Genomic DNA, 21,341 nt, shown 5'->3' with positions numbered 1-21,341 from the left:
GATTTATATAAAACACACTAAAATATTTACTACATGATTTATTCCGGCTTAGCGAATGAAGATCACTAGAAACCATCAACGTCAATGCGGAATTATAAAGAACTGTAAGTCACGTGATTTTAGACTTCGGGTTAGTGACGATATGGCAACGTATATTCCATATTTCTCCATCAAACTGTGCATTTATTAAATTATAATAGTGGCCTTTATATATGCCTAAGTACAAGACGTGTGAAAAAATTCATGCATCCTACTATGAATCGTTTTTTAGTTGCGGGTTGATTGATAATCCCTTTTATCAATATACCTTTATAACTGAACACCTCTTCTCTTTAACTCATTTAGTTCTGCAACTGTCAAAGATCGCGATCGTTCATGATTTTTGTGATTACCGCCAAAGCCTCCTAGTTGTTCGTTATTCCTATAACCATTCTTCCTCACGTCTTTATCATCACCACCATTATCAGTAGTAGTAATGGTATTGGCTTCCCTCCTTCCTCTTAGTTTATTTGAGGGTATAGACCTTCTTCTACCTACATTAGTAGAATCTAGGGCGTCCTTTAACAAGTCCCTTGAATAAAGGATTTTTCCAAGGTGTTCATCCTTTTGGCAACTACTATTAGCATTGAATTCAACAATATCGGTTAAATTTGAAGTTTCTGTAGTTGCCTTTTTTTGATCCAAGTGTTTTGGTAATACTAGAGTTTTGAGATTCCCAATGGGTTGATCAAGGCACGGACTTTGATGTATCTTCAGTCCGTCTATGTTATGTGGAGTTATCGTCGTCTCGCTATCATGAACGCTTCCATTGGAATAGATTGCTTTATTTGGTACATTTTGTGGGTTGTTTGATGGCTCATCAACTTTTGAAGAGTTGTGTCTCCTCCTATGCCCCGCATTCCCGGCGTTTAGCATTAACTCCTCTTCACCCTCTGATGAAGATGAAGAAGACGAAATAGAAGGTGGTTTGGAATTGAGTGTATTCCTAACTTTCACGTGGCCATATGGTTGCATATCCAGGAATGGCCTTATTTGGTCTCCGGTAGGTAGATCTCTTAACAGTACACCACTTCCATCTTCTGAATCAACACCAAACTCAAAAGGTAAAGATTCTGTTTCTGAATAGCCACTATTAAAATTACTAGAACTGTTCCTGGATGGAATCTGAGATGTACCCGATGATGAGGAGGATGATAATTCTGAATCAGATGCGGAACCAGAACTGGTTACTGAGGACTGACTACTGCTATCATCATCATCACCATTAAAGTGACTGAAGAAATTACCTCGACGTACTTCAAACGTTTGCGATTTGTCCTTAGATTGCTTCATTCTTTGATATAACGATTTTATAGGAGAATTTCTAGAAGGGGGTTTACCTTCAACGTTAGAATTTTTATCCAGAGTATCAGTTTTGGCGGATGGTATGTTACTGCCATTTCCCGAAGACGGTCTCTTCGAGTAGCTAGTATTAGGGTTTCTTTTAGGTGTCGGCATTTCCAAATCCTTGGGGACTTTTCGTTCACTCACTTGCACGTTCAAGCTCTTGGAAAAGCTATCAGGTGTCTTCGTTAAGTTTTGGTTGCGCGAGTTCATTCGGCTACTTCTTGAAGATGGTCTACCGGAATGGAGTGACATCAAATGAGATGAGGAATTCCTAACAAGATTATTGTGGTTATTATCATATCGGCCTGATGCATAAAATGATGATTTTTGTTGCGGCAAAACAGGACGAATAGGGCTTGGTTGATTAGGCAGTCCACCAAATATTGGAGATCGTCCTAGTCTTGTCGACGAAGGTGCAGAAGGAAGATTCGGTGTAGACAGAGTAGGATCCCCTGCTTCGGGAGAGCTCATACCCATTTTTGCCATTGCAAAATTGTCAATGTAGAAGCTATCTAATGATGCAAATGATGAGTTGATTGGTAAATTCACCATATTGCTGGGCTCGTGTTTATCATCAAATTTGCTTAATTCTTGTTCTAGCTCTTTTTTAGTTAAATGGCCGTCATTTGTATTGTCACGGAAACGATCTTCGCCGTTACTACTATCAACAGCATCACTATCTGCGTTATTGGCACTTAAGTCTTTGATATTTGACAAAACCGAGCCTTCACTCACAATGACATTAGCGTCACTTCGGCTTCTTGAAGTTTCTGTAGGATGAATATAGTTCATATGTGACGGATCCACTGGATCCTTTAGCGGGATGCTCTTCAGTACAGACTCTTTGATCTTTTTCCCTACACCAGAAACAGCATTTTTCAGTTCATGCTTCGAAATAGAGATAGGTTCAAACTGATCAGTTTGATTACATTGAAACCGAAGTTTTTGTTCGAGAGTGGAAGCAAGTAATTTGTCGTCTTCCTTCGATATATGATCAAAATCCCAAGAAACAAAAGGATGCTTTTTAATCTCTGGTATGGTCATTCTTTTTTGAGGATTTTTTTCTAACAGTTTCAATAAAAGGTCTTTGGCCATTTCGTATTCTTCCTTACAAGATATTTTAGATACTTTGTTGGACTGCATTTCTTTATAAGACGGAAATTTTAAAGGGTCATTGACAATCTTTTCAAAAAGTCTCAATTCAAAATCGGAGAAAAATGGTAACATTCCAAAAATTAGACAGTATAAAGTGACACCCACAGCCCAAATGTCTATCATGAATGAAATGCAAGAGCCACGAAATAGGTTTTCCTTTGTTAGATTATACTTAGCAAATGCATCCTCACCCAAACACATTTCGGGCGCAAAAAAAGCAGGAGTACCCACGGTTTTTGCCAATTCCAACTCATCCAAAGATTCGCTACTATCTGAGCTATTGGTGCTCGTCGCAGCTAATGAAACTCCAAAATCTGAAATCTTAACAGTACCATCTTCTGATATTAATAGGTTGGCAGGTTTGATATCTCGATGAATGATTCCTTGATAATGTAGATATTCTAAACCGAGCACTACGCCTCTCAATATATCTCGCGTTTCTTGAAAACTTAGTAAAGATGGGCCCTTGGCATCTGATTCTAAACAGTCCGGCGGACACCATTTAACTTCACCTCTTGCACAGTACTCTAGAACTAGATAGATCTTCCTTGACTTTAAGTCATCTAGTACTTCTATCAGTTGTACTACGTGTTTGTGATGGCATTTTTTCATGATAGCAATTTCACGTTTAATTTTATCATTTTCAAATATTTTGCTTGATTTGATGAACGTGAAAAATTTCCTTTGCTTCTTTTCATGCCTATCGACAATCTTAATTGCCACTAATTGCTTACTCAATATATCTCGTGCCAACTTCACTTTCCCATGCTGCCCATGACCTAATTCCTTGATGATTTCATAAGTGTTTAAAACTTTCCTTTTTGATACAGGATCATATGTTAAGGATATTCGATTGGTTTCTTTGACTTTATTCTTAGTTGCGCTTCCAATTGAAGAAAACGATGACAGAGTGGTTGGAGTTTTCGCTAAAGAACTACTTATATGCTGTTGGTGTTGAGGATGATTCAATTGTCTTACTCTTTGTCGCTCTAATAGCATGTTTAATGAATCTACTGACGAAGAGGCTATGGATGCATTATCTGCTATATCTTCAGACATAGCTGGTAGATTGGTAGCGCTGGTCTTAGTCGGACTTCGGAGGGATGCGGTACTATTATTACCTGACTCTGTCAATTCTAGTTGTAAATCAGAAGGTATATCGAGCTCTTCGATGACGTTTTTTCGATCACGAGTGCCCATTCAGAATTCCTTAATAGTGTGCTTTCTTTTGTTTTATCTTATTCTATAATTACAAATCTTACTGACAAAAACCCAAAATAAAAAAAAAAGGAATCAATACTGTGTCTTAAAACATCAATTTTTTCCGAAAAGTACGTATTCAAGTCACAAGCTGTATTTAACTTGACTTATCCTGTTTTTTAATGCAAAAAAAGCAAAAGTGTAGTAACTAAGTGCTTCTAAAGGGAAGAGTATAAGATGAATGAAAGTGATGATCCCTTAAATAAAGGATGCTTAGCCAATCTGAAGACGTAGTTTGCTTTTGATCAAATTTTGTTATGCGCCTTATTCCATATGCTGATATTTCACCACTAAAGGAAAGTTTTGGAACAATATTGAACTTTACTAACTGAATTCCTAGTTTTCGAACCTCGATTTGCTAACTTCTTCAAAAGGTATTAGGTTAATTTCCTATGCTCGACTATGAAAAAGTAAAAAAGAAAATAAATGACTGTTGACCGCAATGACTCAACGATATCCTCTTAATCAAGCCTGGCTTTACTGGATTGCTGCCAACAGCATGTCAAATTGATACAAATCCAACTACACACTTTCCTACCTTCCCTGGGAAGAAAAAAATAGCAGCATTTTAGTCGCTTGGTACGTGCTAGTTTTCTTTTGTGACTACACATGGTAATAAGCATTTGAATGCTAAAGATGAATTAAATTAACATAGCCCATGGGATTCCGTACATATATTATATAATGGGTGACAGCCGTGATTTGAGCGTGGGGTATTTGTGCCTATTGCGTCTCCTGTTGTGGTACTGAGGGAAACACATGTTTTTGCAGCAGTTCCTTAGGGTCCGTATTAGAGTAGTTCTCTTGTTCTTTGCGATATCGTTCCCGATTCATTTGTTCTGTTTTCTTTCTTTGAACCCTACTCTCGAACATGATTTTTGCTAGCTCATACTTGCGGTTTTTTCCTTGCAATTCTGTAACCTCGTCAAGAAGTTTCCTATACATTGCCTGGGTTTCCAGTAAGGTGTCTGCGTCCTCCTTTACCTCTAGAGGGACATCAGCAGGCTCAGCTGGAGCAGGTTCTGTACTTTCTGAACCGTCTTTCTTTTCCTTATCCTTTTTGGTGAATATTTTAGTTACCCAACCATCCCAGGACCCTAATCGGCTTTGGGCAGATATTAAGGTATCCATTTTCCTCTTGACTACTTTCAATTGAGCCACAGCATCGTTATACTCTTTACTGTAGATGGGGATAGTAAACTGAGGGTTATCTTGTAGATGTATATCGCACGTGTATAGCCAGTCTGGACCAGATGCGTTATAAAGGACGGTTGTAGATGGTTTACTGCAAATTGCGCATGGTTGCATGTCCTTTAGGGCAACTTTTCTAGAAACATATTCGTTTATCATTGTTTCTACGCTGTCTTATGGACACTTCCGTCGGTTGGTGCCTGGCTTGTCTCCATTATATCGCTCATTTTCGTCATATTAACTAAGTTGTATCGCAAGCTGGAAAAAGGAAATTTTTTTAGAATTAAAAAACTAATGATAATATAACTTACGATGCCAAGCCAATTCAGTTATACTGATGTTTTGAGAAATCAAGAATCGTTTTTGTTGGATTATGTATTTGTGCACTCTCAATTTATTTTGGGTGCAGCCTTTAAATATTGAATCTATAAAGTTCCCACAATATAGGATGTATCTATATCTACAGTCTCCTCTGTGCCCTATCCCAAGCAGAACGAGTTTTCTTGGCACCACGTCTTGAAGTACTGTCTTCTAGCTTCCTCTTTGAACTGAATATACCAAAATCTTCACCACCAATAACATTCACTCTTGCGCTTCTTTCTCTTTGTTTCTGTTTCCTCTTATCGTTCTTGTTTGTGACATTCACTCTTGTGAAATTATCTTCCTCAAACGAGGTGACCTTACGTTCCTTTTCTGTATCTCTGGAAGATTTAATACCACCCCGTCCGTGATTTACAATGTCAGCACCAATAGACGTGCTCCAATCTGGTTGGTCGGATGATTCTCTGATATATTCTTCCATGGCTTGCATACGCGATTTATTGCTACGATCCTTATGTTCTCTGGCATTGAATTTGTCTTCAAAATGTGTTTGTTGTGGTGGTAAAACGGCGGTAATCTTTGGTGGTCTATATACACCCGATTCGTTCTCGCCATCTTCTTCCCCATTTTCTTCCTTCGATGCTTCTTCAGCAGTAGCTCTGTGTGAAGATTTTTTGTCCGTGTTGATAATGCCCGCAGTATTTGGTCTGTATGCCATCTCTTCATCACTTGAGTCTTCATCTTCACTATCTGCTCCATCGCCGTGGCTTACCAAAGAAGATCTTTCCAGCGCACGTTTCTCTGCGTCCTTATATTCCTTCTCCATCTTTGTGTATGCTCTAGTTAGCTTGTCCAATTGATAAGACAGCTTCTTTTCCAGCGGTTTGACACCACGTTCCAACACTACACGGTGTTGGACAGAACGTTCACGTGCATCCATTGCAGTGGGATTCTTACATTTTTCGTCTAGTCTGTCGCCTATGAGCATCATCAACGAATTTATATACCCCAGCATGCTCCCGTTCTTTAAAGATAGTAGCGATACTTTCTCAGTAGGCTTATTAGCGCCGGAAAATAGATGTTCATGCATTTTGTTATTTTCGGAAACCTCATCGCTATCAGAATTACTATATAGATCTGAGAGTTTCTCCAATGATTCTGATGTGGCAGCAAGTGAACCATTTATTTCCTTTAGTAGTGTGTTAAGTTCAGACATTTTCGACCTCGCGTTCAAGTCGATTCTCCTTGCTTCCTTCACCTCTTTAGCCATTCAATAAGTATAGCTCATCGATTTATTTTCTTTTAGTCTTACGAGAAAGTTGTAAAAAATTTTATGTCGCTGGCAACGGTGTCAGGATTAGCCTGGTGAAAAATTTTCCAAAAGGCGATGAGATGCGCTTTTAAAACTTTTAAATAGGCTAACTAGTGGATTAAAACAGGAGTCCTTTACCCAATATTTGTTATCTTTCTCACTAGCTAAGTGAAGTAACTACACAAGACATTTGATACTGTAAACCAGAGCAATGCCTCAAAACGATTATATTGAACGTCATATTAAGCAACATGGTAAAAGATTAGACCATGACGAAAGAAAACGTAAGAGAGAGGCGAGAGAGTCCCATAAGATCTCTGAACGTGCTCAGAATTTGACTGGTTGGAAGGGTAAACAATTTGCCAAGAAGAGATATGCCGAAAAGGTATCAATGAGAAAGAAGATCAAGGCACACGAACAATCTAAGGTTAAAGGTTCATCTAAACCATTGGATACCGATGGTGACGCTTTGCCCACATATTTGTTGGACAGAGAACAAACCAATACAGCCAAAGCTATTTCTTCATCGATTAAACAGAAGAGACTGGAAAAGGCTGACAAGTTTTCAGTACCACTACCAAAAGTTCGTGGTATTAGTGAAGAAGAAATGTTTAAAGTCATTAAAACGGGTAAATCTAGATCCAAGTCATGGAAGAGAATGATAACAAAACATACTTTTGTTGGTGAAGGATTCACCAGAAGACCAGTAAAAATGGAAAGAATTATTAGGCCAAGTGCATTGAGACAAAGAAAGGCAAATGTGACTCATCCAGAATTGGCCGTTACTGTCTTCTTACCAATTCTAGCCGTAAAGAAAAATCCCCAATCTCCAATGTACACTCAATTGGGTGTTTTAACCAAGGGTACCATTATCGAAGTCAACGTTTCAGAACTGGGGATGGTTACCGCCGGTGGTAAAGTTGTCTGGGGTAAGTATGCCCAAATTACAAATGAACCAGATAGAGACGGTTGTGTCAATGCGGTTTTGCTTGTATGAACAAAAGGCGTTTTGTTTCTTTTTTTTCTATTCCAGTGGTTCGAATTAGGTTTACTTTTAATTTAATAATGTAAGATACATCTACAAGCACATAAGAACAGGTGTATACATCCATATATGTCGGGTTCCAATTTTGGTTTTTCTTTTTACTTCTCGTTATTCTCTGTACAATAATAAATCAAATATACTATCTACTTTTCCTTTATATAACAAATGTGTGATTACACCACACTACGGGATTTTGGGAGGCCAAAGAACTAACAATGATGTACAATACTATTTAAAGTGCTAGTTCATTGAAGCACTATTTGTGATAATATTCCATAGCTCGATTTTATACGGATGATCTGAAAAAAGAGTACGAAATATTTATAAAAAGCAGGTACAATATATGTATATAGGATAAAAAACACATTAAAATAAATCTAAAAGTGTATATAAAAAAATAAGAGGCGTAAGGCAATGTAAAGGTATTGGTATCATACATTTTTTTGATAAAAAAACCTCGCAGGACGAGTTTAGAAGGAAATTTGGGAGATCATCAAAATTAGCATTACCCATTTTCTTTGAGTTTTCTTGTTACTGTTTTCATTTATGTATAAAAATAAAACAATGGTTAACAATTCTATGAGTCGGAAAAGGATCTTTTTTGACATTATTGGTTCAATATAAAACAAGATGATTACCACAGAGAAAGAAGTAGAAGAAAACAGAAGCCAAAAGTGAAAAAAAGGAAAAAAATATTGGTGTAGAGACGATCATTCTTGACCGAAACCTATAGTTTCCTCCACAGCCAATGTTAATTTCTGTTTCATGCTGTCGTAATCGACATATTGTGGTAAATCAACTCTGTTGAAACATGTATGAGACTTTGGCAGCTGTTGTACTTCACCTGCCTTTTCAATGGTAAATCTCCTTGGACCATCGGAACCTTGTAGATCCTTGAACCCATTAACAGGTATACGAGAAGTACCAGTAGTGAATTGCAATAAACGTGCCCTTTGTTCATTATCCCATTCACTGACACATTTCCAAAACCATTGAATAACTTCATCTGACTCTTGATAACCACGATAATCTGTATGCTTTTTCCAATCTTCGATATCAATTTCTGCGATACCACCAATCAACAATTCTAGTTCACGTTCGTCAAACACGGTCACTAAGTCTTCGGGGATTAGTTCGTTGAAACCATCCATAAATGCCTTAAATTGTTCCTGTACTCTATCAACGATTCTCCATTGTGTATACAATTCAACATACTCTTTCTTGTTGCCATCAGTAACTTCGATATTTCTTCCGTCTGGTTTCAAGTCCACTGTTACGACTTCACCAAACCTTTCATCGTCGGCACTAAATGTGAGGTCCAAGACACCGTCTATACTATTTTCAAGCATCCAGTTTAATGAATTATACACCTCAGCGTCAACACCCTCCATATCTTGCAATACAACTTTTTTGCGTAGCATCATTTTATATAATGCACCAACAAAGAATGCATCCAAAAATCTTCTATGGAAAACACCCAGACCAACAACTCTACCAATGAACTTGAAGTAGTTCAAATGTTCCGGGTTAATACCACTATTGGGGTTGATTTGAATGGTGTAGTTATCATAAGCAGAATATTCGAATAAACAGTAAAATGGATTAAACATTTCGTGTGATAGTAAGAAGAAAAATTCTCTGGAAACACCACCGTAATCTAAACCTTCCTCACCATCGAATTTAATCATTAATCTTTTCTTTAAATCTTCTGGTGTTTGCCTCATGATTTCTTGATAGGCATCTTCGAAAATGTTCTTTCTACGTACTTTGATATGGCATTGTCCAGGCAATATTCTAAGAGCAGGTTGAGATCTGAAGTATATAACCTTACGTCTGAAATCACGCTTATACTGAGGAACATTTTGGTCTAATGATGATGGTAATCTTGGGTCATCCCAAGTCGTTGTTTTTGTGTTATGATCAACGAAATATACACGGGCAGTATTCGTCAATCTCATTTCCCAGCCAGATGGTAAAGGACCCAGTTGGGATACGGGTTGTTGTTGAATGGTAGTATTCGTTGGACCATAAGTACGTATATATTGCTGTCTTCTTGGATCTACCCAAGTAGTTGTCCTTGTGTTATGGTCGACAAAATAAGCTCTACCTTCTGGAGTAAACCGTTGTTCCCAACCTGAGGGTAGTTCACCTAAACCTGATGTGGTGCCGCCTGTAGCGGCAAATGCTGCTGCTGCTGCACCGTTAACAGGGGGTATATTAGAGCTACCTCCAACTTGAACCGTTACAGAGGAATTGTCGGAGGATCCACCAGGTAAAGTTCTTCCTCTATGCTGCCTTCTCTCTAATTCGGTATTTGCATTTAATTGGTTACCACGTTCAGCTTCTGTTTGATCGAGTGTTGGACGCTTCCAAGTAGTTGTTCTTGTGTTGTGATCAACGTAATATGTACGACCAAAATTATCAGTCCTTCTTTCCCAACCAGGTGGTAAGCGACCATATTGATCTTCGAATGAGGAGTACTGTCTTGTGCCGCTAGAAGCGGAACTGGCAGGACGGTTGTTTGTAGCAGCCGTATTAGTGGCAGCGGTTGTCCCACTCTGTAAAGTTGATTCCACTGCTTGAGCGGTACCCCTCGAGGCATGAGAAGATGAATGATTACGGGTAGCAGACGAAGTATGGCCATTAGCTCGAGGAGTGGAACTTGTGCCTGTACTCGATGATGCAGCATGACCAGAGGCAGTTTGTGAATGTGAGTTTGAAGAAGGTTGTTTGGATAAAACGACAATCAATCTACCACTAACTGCCATTCCGTCATTAGATTTTTTCAAGTCACGAGTAATGGTTTCCTCACGAGGCCTGCCACTTGATGTAGCAGTATCTTCATCCAGATGGCCTAAGACGTCGCCCACGCGAACGTTAACGACACCAAGGAACCCTTGATCCTTCTTTTTGAATTTCTTCTGGTCAAACACTTGAACGGTCAAGATTGAATTTTCATTAATGTCATCGAATTTAAAGGTTTCGTTCCAATAAGGATTTAGCGTTTTTTTTGCTGCAGAAGTAGATTTGGTTTGGTAACCATCAATGGTCAAAACAGCAAAGGGGTCCGGAGAACGGAACACATCCCTCTTATACAGTGACTCTGCGGCCACTAGTTTGACAGATATTGATGAAGGCATTTTTTGTTTTCACCTCTATGTTTGTTTTGTTCTTTTCGATAATCTACCTATGCTGAACAAGCTAATGAAGAAAAGGGGAAAAAGAAATAGGGGAAAATAATCTGATAATATATCAAACTGGAAACGCACTAACGGGTAATTCGTGGCTTATGAATGTGAAGGGCAGTATATCGGAAATTCCAACTAATTAGCACTTACACACAATAACAAGTAACAGTTTCCTGCTGATTTATTTGCTGTGTACTCACTCTTTAAAATGAGAACCTAACAAAAGAAACAGAATCTTGTCTCACTTGCAAATATGCTTCACAAAGGATAGTATTAACAAACTCGTCCGAAAGCGTAGAAAGGAACTAAAAACACTTATTATCTTGAAATCGTTTAACTTAACAAAATAACCGACTCTTGGAGCTCTAACGAAGAAATAATGAGAAGCAGCCTCAAACGCAACGAAGTTCCTTTATCAATTAGCAGATACGATATTCGAATACCCTGAAAATGGTGAACCGTCTCTTTAATTTGCCGAGACAGAAGCCCCCCATCCACGAGAAGAACTACAACCACCGTCAAGATCACTACAATTTGGCCTTTACTAAAAATTTCCGCTAAATTTTTTGTTTTTTCCCCTTTCCCCAGAACGTCACTTTGTACGCAGGAGGTATGTGACCGAGACATGATCACGTGACTGTGCGGCAGAAGCGTGCCAGCAAAAAACTTTTTTTTTTCACTTCTCAAATGTAAACAAACCAGCAGTAAGCTTTCCAAAACAAATAAACATTAAAACGTAAACAATACAAACAGAAAATGCCTTGACCTCATTAATGGGTGCTGTATCTGGGTGAGTTACTTTGTTTATTTGTTATGGGGCAGTAATTGCTGGAAGAATGTTGGCTTGGCTGGTCAAGTGGGGAGGGCTTGGCTTGTAGCCATGACGATAAAGCTGGACAAGCGTTCTTGCAGTTTACGTAAACAGCTGTAGTATTCTTTGAAAATATATAAAAGACTGGAGGTATCCCCTGTGTGTTTGGTTTTCTAGTTCTTTTCCTTGCCTGCCTTTCCATTTTTACCAAGTTTCTTCGAAATAACTAATAAAAAGCGGTAATAGAAACAGCACGTACTATTATCATTATTATGCAAGATACCAAGTATTACGAACCAACAAACATTTTTCGTCAACCAGCCATTAATATCAAAAAGCGGTCAGAGAAAAAGAAAGTTTTACAGTCAATTACAACCTCATCCACATATAAAAAATCGTGGCAAAATAATACTTCAAAAATGAACTCACCCATTTTACGAAAGGCATCCGATAACTTCAATGACTTTTACACAACAAAAAAATTAAGATCTGATTACTGGAAATTATACGGTATTGATGAAGAGGAGCAGTTCATACCTTCAGATATCTCTATCGTGGACAACATAGTCCTAGTATCCACAATGAGCGATAAAGATAACTTGAAACTCTTCGAAATTTCCAGCGTTAAAAAACTAAAGGAGTTACAAACAATCAGTGTTCCTGGCACACCCATTACTTGTATTTGCTTATTACCTATGGCAGATTTCTCACCTAGTGTTTTCCGTAACCCTCGGATAAATTCTAGCCATGATCAATTGATCTTGACGGGTCATCAAGACGGTGTGGTTAATTTGATATCTACTTCGATATATAAGGGTTGTGCGAAGATAATAAAAAGGTTTAACCATAATAAGTTCCTGAAGTCTACCGTGTCATCATCAACGCCGATTCTAGAGATATCACCAAAGACAGCACCGATTTTAAAGGTTTCGCCATGGAACAAAACTGGTTTTGTTTCCCTTTTAAATGATTCTTTATTCATATACGATTTGAAATCGAATACGAATTCAATGAAAACACCTATATTTTTGCAGTCATACCCAGGTATAAATTCCTTTGCTGTTAACGACTTTTACGATCCATTCTTATTGGCTTTGGTTGGTTCAAAGTTTGGCCCAAACGGTGTCTCGCTGCTCGATCTAAGGACAAACTTATACATTCCAGATATTTTAGATAATAACACTGTGACTGGAACAAGTGAAGACCACTTGCGAAGGAAAAACACGAGTTTGGATTGTGTCTGGATAGATAATCATTACGTTGCGCAGGGTTTGAACGATAAAATTCAAATTTGGGATATTCAGTCTTGCGACAGCAAACCTGTTTGTGAACTGAATGCGAATAAAGGGTACGTTGAAAGAATAAAATTTGATAAAAAGACAGGTTTGTTGTATAGCAGTGACGACCAGGGGTTTGTTATTTGCTGGGATTTGCAAAATTTACACAATATGAAATATGGGGAATTAATTCATGGGTTTAACTCAATTAACCTAGAAGGGATAAACGAAACATTGTTAACCAAAGAAGTCTTTCAATGTGGTAATATTATTGTAAGCGGTGTGGATAATAAAAAAATATGCTTAGAGAGCAATGAGACTTCGCTCAAGGGAACAGGGTGTGGTTTTTTGTTCTTGGAGACGACGAATGAGGGAAGTTTAATAACTCTCGACAACTTCTGTGAACTGGGATTACATCAAATCTGTCAAGTGAAATACAACGTCAACACTGGTAAACCAATCGACATTGACGATACTGCAAATAACGAAATTTCTGATTCATCCGTTTTATTATGTTGTAATGAAAGCGATCAAAGTCTCACGGATAATTCAGACGATATGTTCTCAAATAATGGTAATTGGGATTGCTCTTCAGCAAATACTATTGGTGAAGGTAGATTGCACAGTGACCAAGAAGATGTTGTTCTTACGAAAAGGATATATTCCATGAATGACATGTATTTAAGCGGGTCTACTATTGACGCCACTGCTATATAATTTTTGAGTCCTTACATTTTACAGTCACTTGATCGTTGTTCATATTAATATGAGGTATGATCAAGAAAATTCACTCTTCACGGTTTCATGGAATATAAATCAACATCAAAATATATCTACGATTAACGAGATTTTTTTTATTGTTTGCCAGTTCTGAACATTTTTATGTATAGTTTGGGTCTGTAGGATTTGGAAACAAGCTGCGGGGGCAAAATATAAACATTCAGTAAAACGACTTTCTGGTTCTTTTTAGTTCTGTAAATCTTACCTGATCATGAATTACATATTGTTAGGTATATTCTAGTGAAAAAATGCAATAATATAGTACTTAAAGATAGATATAATATAATAATAATTTTGATGGAGGATTAAAAAATGTAGGTGGAGTAGGTAGGTCAAAAGAATATACAGAAGTGAAAACCAATATGCTGACTTTTCTTTCTTGTCCCATTTTCTTCTTTTTGTTATTTTTTTCATCTTCTTTATATTCGATTATCTTAAAACGATAAATAAAAACCAATAAAGGGGAAACAGAAATACAATAAAAATACAATTTTAAAAAGTCATGAATTGAAAACAATGAAAAGGAAAACACAAAAAAGTTCAAGAAAGAGGAAAATGGGAGAAAGGAAAGATAAAGTTACCTTATTAACAGCAACAAAAGCAGCAGCAACAGTAGTTATAAAACCTAGAACAAAATGTCTCATTTTCGTTACTTGAATAAACATCGTTTTCTTGTTCGTAGTGTTGGCTTTGGTAATTGATATTCTTATTCGCGAAATTTGAATAGTGATTTGGTAAGTTATGCTCGTTAGTACTTCTTTTAGGATTGGGTTTTAAGCTTGAATATGTTACAAATGGTGAATTTTGGGGATGACTGATAGAGTCGTACGTTTGGCTTTGACTTTTCATTGGTCGTTGAAGATTTGAATGTGTTTCAGGAATATATTTACTATTGGGCTCATTTTTCTTCAAAAGTTGTTGTTTAATAAAACTTTGTGGGTTTGATGAAATTCTAGATTTCGAATTGTCCTTATTGCTGTTTTGAGCTTGTTGCTTAGCTGTCGGCACTGGCGTAGTATTTCGGGTTTTTGAGTTCATATTAGTGTTATTTCTTGTCGTGTTACCATTAGCCCTTGGATTCGGATTGCCGTACCCATGCAAGTTAGCCCTTCTGTTGACTTTTATATTCCAGCCTTTGCCATTATTCAATTCCATCCAATCATAATGCCCATCATCCTCTAAATTGTTCAATCTCAAGGCGTCATCCATTAATGATATTAAATAATCGTAATCGGGATCTTCCTCAAATTTTAAAGAACGTGCATATTTTAGATATGTGGCAAACTGATACGGAATAGCATTGTTTGATAAAAGATCATCGGGGTTCAATTTCTGTTTGGTCATACCAATTTTTTCGTATTTCAATTTGTTATTTGGTGCTTTCAGACCTTGCCATGGCAAAGACCCCCTTAAGAAGTAGAAAAAAACGTGACCGAGTGACTCTAAATCATCTCTACGCGACTGCTCTCTACCAAAGTGAGTATTGATAGACATGTATCTGGCAGTACCACTCAATGATTTCCTTTCACGGTAGGGTATATGTTGTTTAGTTCTTGGATCTCTATATTGCTTTGCCATACCAAAATCTACCATATAAATTAAATTAGGATCATTATTAGAAGAAGAGGCGCATGACTTGGTGACCTTCCCTTCAGGTGATAGTCTTTGGTATTGAGAAATTAAAAAATTATCGGGTTTAATATCGCGATAAATCAAATCATGCTCATGAATTGCTCTCACTCTATCAATCATCTGCTTGGCTACCATACAAGTTGTTTTGACGGAAAACTTTCTCCCACACCATTCAAAAAGATCCTCCAACGAGGGCCCCAGTAAATCTATGATCAGAATGTTATGCATACCTTCTTGGCCGAAATAATAAGCATGAGGGATTCCGACACAGCCATTCAATATCCTGTAGGCTCTGAACTCGTCTCTCAATTGAGGAGCATCCGAGTGCCGCGGTTCGAATTTGATTGCGACGGGCTCGTTCGCCATTATTATGCTGGAGTCTCTCTTGCTGCCAGTTTGGGATTGGCCAGAATGGAGTATATTCTCCCCCTCGAAAATCACCCCGAAAGAACCTTCACCAATCTTAGGACCTACAGCATAATGAATACCTACAATGTGTTGCGAGGAACGTTGTGACATCTTCCTCTTGCTTCTTTTTTATACTTTTTCTTCAAATTGAGATATCACTTTTACCTAGTGGACTGCAACACTTATACCCTAAATAGCAAACAATTCTCGCGATATGGGATTTTCTTCCTAACTACAAACAGCAAATAATACCAGTACCAGTGTGCTGCAAATGCTGTCCTTTTGCTACTGTCCAAGCTACTCTTTCAACCCCCAATAAGAATGCCTAAAATTTTAATCTTACTATTGCTATTATCTATGACACAAAAGGAAAAATAACGTCGTTTGATCACTCTTCACGACGCGACGATTTTTTGAAAAAGCAACTTTTTTTTTGCATAAACAAGATCTAGCTGGTGTATTACATTAGGAGATCAAGGTGATATTGAGGATAATAGGTAGACTTTTGTTAGACCGGTGCTTTGAATATATTGAAACGAGTTAGCGTACATATTAACAGCAATGAGTAGCGATGAAGGAGAATCCTTCGCCACGGAGCAAACCACTCAACAAGTTTTCCAGAAACTAGGTAACAACATGGAAAATCGAGTTTGCTTTGATTGTGGGAACAAGAATCCCACCTGGACATCAGTCCCCTTTGGTGTAATGCTGTGTATCCAATGCTCTGCCGTGCATAGAAATATGGGTGTTCATATAACTTTTGTAAAGTCTTCTACGTTGGACAAATGGACAATTAATAATCTGAGAAGATTCAAGCTAGGTGGGAACCATAAGGCTCGTGACTTCTTTTTAAAGAACAACGGGAAACAGCTATTGAACACTGCAAATATTGACGCCAAGACAAAATACACGAGCCCTGTGGCCAAAAAATATAAGCTGCACCTGGACAAAAAGGTCCAAAAGGATATGGAATTGTACCCATCGGCTTTGGTCTTGAATGGCCAAGACGATACGGATTCTCCATTGGACACCGATTCCGATGCCTCTAGATCGAATTCTAAAGAAAACAGCGTTGATGACTTTTTCTCCAATTGGCAAAAACCAAACTCAAATTCCAATTCTAGTTCTAAGATTAATGTAAGTTCAGGTTCACTAGCCTCCAATAATACCCCAAAGACTACAGCGACCAAGGCAAGAAGCTCGATCTTAACAGCAAGCAGAAAAAAGCCGGTATTGAACTCTTCGGACAAAAAAAAACACTCGATTTTATCATCAGCAAGAAAGCCCACAAGATTAACTGCTAAGAAAGTGGACAAATCGCAAGCTGATGATTTGTTCGACCAGTTCGAAAAAGACGCTCAACAAGAAAAGGATGATGAATTCACCAATACATCTTCTAACGCCAAGGTTAGACAAAATGATTACGATTCCCAATTCATCAATAGCGGCAGCAAAAGCAACAATAATGACAGTATAGATGATATGAATACACAGCCTGATGAATTTAGTGACTTCTTGAATGATGCTCCAAGCAACTCTGATACAAATAGAAACCAGCATCAAGATACTCTAACACCGAAGTTTGCTAAATTAGGATTTGGTATGACCATGAATGACGCTAACGATTTAGCCAAACAGCAAAAGGAATCTCAAAAAGTAGCCCAGGGTCCAAGATATACAGGAAGAATTGCTGAAAGATACGGCACACAAAAGGCTATATCTTCCGATCAGCTTTTTGGTCGTGGTTCATTTGATGAGGTGGTCAACAAGGAAGCACATGATAAGTTAAAGACGTTTGATAATGCCACATCGATCTCATCATCCTCGTATTTTGGCGAAGAAGTAGACGAATATGGTAACCCGATCAATGGTGATGTGGGCGGGATGGGATCCAGTTCATTAGATGGTCGCAATACCAACGGTAATGGATTCATTGATTTCAATGCTACTACAGATGATGAATTACAAATGTTAAAAGACGTTGTTGAACAAGGTGCGGAAAAATTAGGAAGTTATCTGAGAGACTACCTAAGAAAGTGAGTCAACATCCCTCTTTACTTGAAACAACTTTTTTTTCCTTATTATTGTTATTATTTTTCAGTTTTATATCGTAATGAATATCTGTTCGGTACATAGAAACGGTTTTTGTGCACAACATCTACATATAGCAATTGCCTCGCCCCCCCTCTGTATCTTAGTTTGATGTGTTAAAAAGCCAAAACCTTCTTGAGCATCTGGAGTGTTGGTTTTGTTGACATTATGCACACATTGCCGCATCGCAGTGGGCAAGTCGCATTTAGAATATATGCCATCATTCGTTAGATGAACTCGAGTCGAAACCATCAATACAGCAAAGGGGCCGTGGTCCACGTTTTGTAACGTTTCCTTACCTTGCACCTGTTAAGGTTCTAGAGTCGTAAAAAACCAGTATATTGAGTTCATGTTAACACGTTCAGCGCTCAGATTTACTGCAAGTCAAGACGATTAGACAGACACATACAGTTTTATAAACCAATTTGGTCTCCACCCCTCATGAGATCTTTCTTAGCGTGCATTAACAGGCCCCCTCCTCATATCTGCTGGACCCCCACCTCACATGTTTGCGATTAATGAAGAAGACTGAGCGCAGATGGCACCTGTCAGTCTAAAGATACGAAAAAGTATGCAGAAACGGCATAGAATTTAACTTAGGATAGTAATATAATTGTCAATTATTTTCGTACACAAAAAAATAATATTATATAAAAAATTAAAAAGGTATGGTTTGGTCCCTTTACACTGGTAGATTGTAATACAATTGGGAAAGGAAACAATAAAAGGAGCTTGTAAGAAACAGAAAAAAACAACAAAGAGACGAAAAGGAAGAAAAGGGCAAAAAGCATACAAATATATTTAGAATATAGCTATATCCTTAATTTTCTACCTTGTTATTTGTAGAACCAACCCAAAACCAAGATAAGAAGCGCAACCAATATGAATAGACCCATGCTGGAGGATTCGTTTTCTGCAGGCAGGGTTGCAGGTTCCTTTATTTGGCTCTTTGTAGTTGGAGCGCTGTTAGAGGCGTGCTTCTCATTTTCTTGGGAAACAGTTTCCTGGATGGCAGGTGGAACTTCTTCTTTCTTTATTTGAACAGGTGGCTCGGTTTCCAGTTCAACAGGGCTTTCTTTTTCGTCTACCATTGAAAAATCTTCCCTTGGCGCACTTTCTTGGGCCACGGGCTCAACGACATCCTTGCTATCCTGTGTATTTTGGTTCGATGGTTGACGTACGTCTGGACTTATCAAGTATTTAACTTTTATTTTTTTGGAGATGGCCTGTTGTTTGAATTCAGCTTCCAAGTCAGACCAAACGTCTGCCACAGCCTTTCCATTGAGGTCGTAAGGAGAAGGCAACGTAATAACCAGAAACTTGTCACGACACTTGAAGTCCGCGGCAGGCTCTTCAGTCAGACCCAGGAAGATGACCTGGACCTGGATCGTCTCGCCAGGGGCCACGACCGCCGCGTTAGGTCTTACGCAGTAGAACTTGGGAGCTGTGGTCTTGACCTTGAATGCAACGGTCTGGTCTGAGTTGTTGGAAATACTAGCGTATTCCGTCGATTGCTCCGTCAATGGAGACTTGTACACCAACACATCGGGGGAGATTTCAACAGCTGACATATTTAGTTCGTGGAAATTGCAGAATACCCTTTTACCTAGACTACTAACACACCCTATGCGTCAAAACATACCACACATTACACAATGCACTTTCTGCTAAAAATCCCGATCGACTATTCACCTTGGGAAAACAACAAGCGAAAAAAAAAGTGAGGGCGAGAAGGCAGATCACCACGCACGTTTAAGGGATCTGAGAGCTTATCTTTAGCGACTACAAGTATAAACAGCGTTAAATTACGTGCCAGACAGCGTAGACAGACTAGAATCAGGAGACAACGAGCATTATGGTGACTAGTATTAGATCTGGCGTATTGACGCTGTTGCACACGGCGTGCGGTGCTGGAATTTTGGCCATGCCGTATGCCTTCAAGCCGTTTGGGCTAGTGCCCGGAGTGGTGATGATTGTGATTTGTGGGGCGTGTGCCATGCAGAGTCTGTTCATACAAGCCCGTGTAGCCAGGTACGTAGCGCCCGGGAAGGCTTCCTTTAGTGCGTTGACTCGGCTGATCAACCCAAGCTTGAGCATTGTGTTTGATTTGGCAATCGCGGTCAAATGTTTTGGGGTTGGGGTTTCGTACATGATTGTGGTTGGGGACTTGATGCCCCAGATCATGTCCACGTGGACCGGGAATGCGTGGCTGCTGAGTAGGAACGTGCAAATATCGCTGATCATGCTTTTCTTCGTGGCTCCGCTGTCGTTTTTGAAGAAATTGAACTCGCTGAGGTACGCCTCGATGGTGGCCATCTCCTCTGTTGCGTACCTGTGTGTCTTGGTGCTGGTGCACTATGTGGCTCCCTCGAACGAGATCTTAAAGTTGAAAGGCCGGGTCTCGTACTTCTTCCCACGTCAATCGCACGACTTGAACATGCTGAACACTCTACCCATTTTCGTCTTCGCCTACACATGCCACCACAACATGTTCTCGATAATCAATGAGCAGAAGTCGGTCCGGTTCGAGCATGTGATGAAGATCCCGCTTATTTCTATCTCTTTGGCCCTCGCCTTGTATATCGCCATCGGTTGCGCCGGCTATCTAACGTTTGGTGACAACATCATCGGAAACATCATCATGCTTTACCCACAAAGTGTCTCGAGTACCGTTGGCAGAATAGCGATCGTGCTGCTTGTGATGCTGGCCTTCCCGCTACAGTGCCATCCAGCGAGAGCCTCCATCCACCAGATTTTACAATACTTTACAGAGGAGAATGCTACTACAAGTACTACATCGGTGGCTGGCCCCACTGGTCTCGCTGGCCCCAACGAAAGCTCCCCGTTGATCCTTAACAATAGCCTGGACATCAACGAGGTCATCGAAGAAGAGCCGATTTACCAACCCAAGGACACTCCTTTGAGGGGCAAGAGCTTTATCATCATAACGTGTGGTATCCTGGTTGCGTCGTACTGCGTCGCAATCTCAGTATCATCGTTGGCCCATGTGCTAGCCATCGTGGGTGCCACTGGTTCAACCTCTATCTCATTTATTTTGCCGGGGCTATTTGGCTACAAGCTAATAGGAACAGAGCACAAGGCGGATATGCCCCTCCCAACGAGACTTTTCAAGTATTCCGGCCTTGCCCTCTTTATTTTGGGGCTACTAATCATGGTTACCTGCCTGACGGCAGCTCTTAAACTAAACTAGAGCAAGCAAAACTATATCCACTTATTTATCGCACTCCGCCCCTCTCCCCACTTTATACGTACATAGACCCTTGAACCTACATACCCGCGTAACATCCTATTAATATAACCCCCACCGCACCTACGTTAATCTAGAATTCCCAATCGCGTTTTACATTCCCAACGCGTCTATTTTATTTACACAACCAACTTACTGGTTTCGGAGTCGGCCTTTTGCTCTATACGTAGTAGAAAAATTTCAGCGATTGCTGCTATATGCAAAGAACATAGTAGT

General features: G+C 39.1%; 10 protein-coding genes across 10 annotated transcripts; 4 read left to right on the top strand and 6 right to left on the bottom strand.

The window, feature by feature from the left end:
- Window positions 1-309: 309 nt before the first annotated feature.
- SAK1 (serine/threonine protein kinase SAK1) lies at window positions 310-3,741 on the bottom strand (the record flags this gene model as incomplete). The annotated part of the gene is made up of 1 exon (XM_018364723.1): window positions 310-3,741. The coding sequence occupies one exon, from the start codon at window positions 3,739-3,741 to the stop codon at window positions 310-312; it is 3,432 nt and encodes a 1,143-aa protein (XP_018222795.1).
- A 783-nt stretch (window positions 3,742-4,524) lies between these two features.
- VFA1 (Vfa1p) lies at window positions 4,525-5,151 on the bottom strand (the record flags this gene model as incomplete). The annotated part of the gene is made up of 1 exon (XM_018364722.1): window positions 4,525-5,151. One exon carries the CDS (start codon window positions 5,149-5,151, stop codon window positions 4,525-4,527), a length of 627 nt encoding a protein of 208 aa, XP_018222794.1.
- Window positions 5,152-5,452: 301 nt separating this feature from the next.
- On the bottom strand, window positions 5,453-6,583 carry LCP5 (small subunit rRNA maturation protein LCP5; the record flags this gene model as incomplete). The annotated part of the gene is made up of 1 exon (XM_018364721.1): window positions 5,453-6,583. The coding sequence occupies one exon, from the start codon at window positions 6,581-6,583 to the stop codon at window positions 5,453-5,455; it is 1,131 nt and encodes a 376-aa protein (XP_018222793.1).
- Window positions 6,584-6,836: 253 nt separating this feature from the next.
- Window positions 6,837-7,622, top strand: NSA2 (rRNA-processing protein NSA2; the record flags this gene model as incomplete). The annotated part of the gene is made up of 1 exon (XM_018364720.1): window positions 6,837-7,622. One exon carries the CDS (start codon window positions 6,837-6,839, stop codon window positions 7,620-7,622), a length of 786 nt encoding a protein of 261 aa, XP_018222792.1.
- Window positions 7,623-8,380: 758 nt separating this feature from the next.
- Window positions 8,381-10,810, bottom strand: RSP5 (NEDD4 family E3 ubiquitin-protein ligase; the record flags this gene model as incomplete). Its single annotated transcript, XM_018364719.1, has 1 exon — window positions 8,381-10,810. The coding sequence occupies one exon, from the start codon at window positions 10,808-10,810 to the stop codon at window positions 8,381-8,383; it is 2,430 nt and encodes an 809-aa protein (XP_018222791.1).
- A 1,131-nt stretch (window positions 10,811-11,941) lies between these two features.
- On the top strand, window positions 11,942-13,663 carry DSE1 (Dse1p; the record flags this gene model as incomplete). Its single annotated transcript, XM_018364718.1, has 1 exon — window positions 11,942-13,663. The coding sequence occupies one exon, from the start codon at window positions 11,942-11,944 to the stop codon at window positions 13,661-13,663; it is 1,722 nt and encodes a 573-aa protein (XP_018222790.1).
- A 648-nt stretch (window positions 13,664-14,311) lies between these two features.
- Window positions 14,312-15,877, bottom strand: YCK3 (casein kinase YCK3; the record flags this gene model as incomplete). The annotated part of the gene is made up of 1 exon (XM_018364717.1): window positions 14,312-15,877. One exon carries the CDS (start codon window positions 15,875-15,877, stop codon window positions 14,312-14,314), a length of 1,566 nt encoding a protein of 521 aa, XP_018222789.1.
- A 450-nt stretch (window positions 15,878-16,327) lies between these two features.
- Window positions 16,328-17,806, top strand: GLO3 (ADP-ribosylation factor GTPase-activating protein; the record flags this gene model as incomplete). The annotated part of the gene is made up of 1 exon (XM_018364716.1): window positions 16,328-17,806. One exon carries the CDS (start codon window positions 16,328-16,330, stop codon window positions 17,804-17,806), a length of 1,479 nt encoding a protein of 492 aa, XP_018222788.1.
- An 887-nt stretch (window positions 17,807-18,693) lies between these two features.
- SCS2 (phosphatidylinositol-binding protein SCS2) lies at window positions 18,694-19,428 on the bottom strand (the record flags this gene model as incomplete). The annotated part of the gene is made up of 1 exon (XM_018364715.1): window positions 18,694-19,428. The coding sequence occupies one exon, from the start codon at window positions 19,426-19,428 to the stop codon at window positions 18,694-18,696; it is 735 nt and encodes a 244-aa protein (XP_018222787.1).
- Window positions 19,429-19,712: 284 nt separating this feature from the next.
- AVT6 (aspartate/glutamate transporter) lies at window positions 19,713-21,068 on the top strand (the record flags this gene model as incomplete). The annotated part of the gene is made up of 1 exon (XM_018364714.1): window positions 19,713-21,068. The coding sequence occupies one exon, from the start codon at window positions 19,713-19,715 to the stop codon at window positions 21,066-21,068; it is 1,356 nt and encodes a 451-aa protein (XP_018222786.1).
- Window positions 21,069-21,341: the final 273 nt, after the last annotated feature.

This window comes from Saccharomyces eubayanus, chromosome V (assembly GCF_001298625.1).
Source record: "Saccharomyces eubayanus strain FM1318 chromosome V, whole genome shotgun sequence".
Taxonomy (NCBI): Eukaryota; Fungi; Ascomycota; class Saccharomycetes; order Saccharomycetales; family Saccharomycetaceae; genus Saccharomyces; species Saccharomyces eubayanus.
The sequence above is the reverse complement of the archived record's forward strand: the minus strand, read 5'-3'. Positions and strand labels throughout refer to the sequence as shown.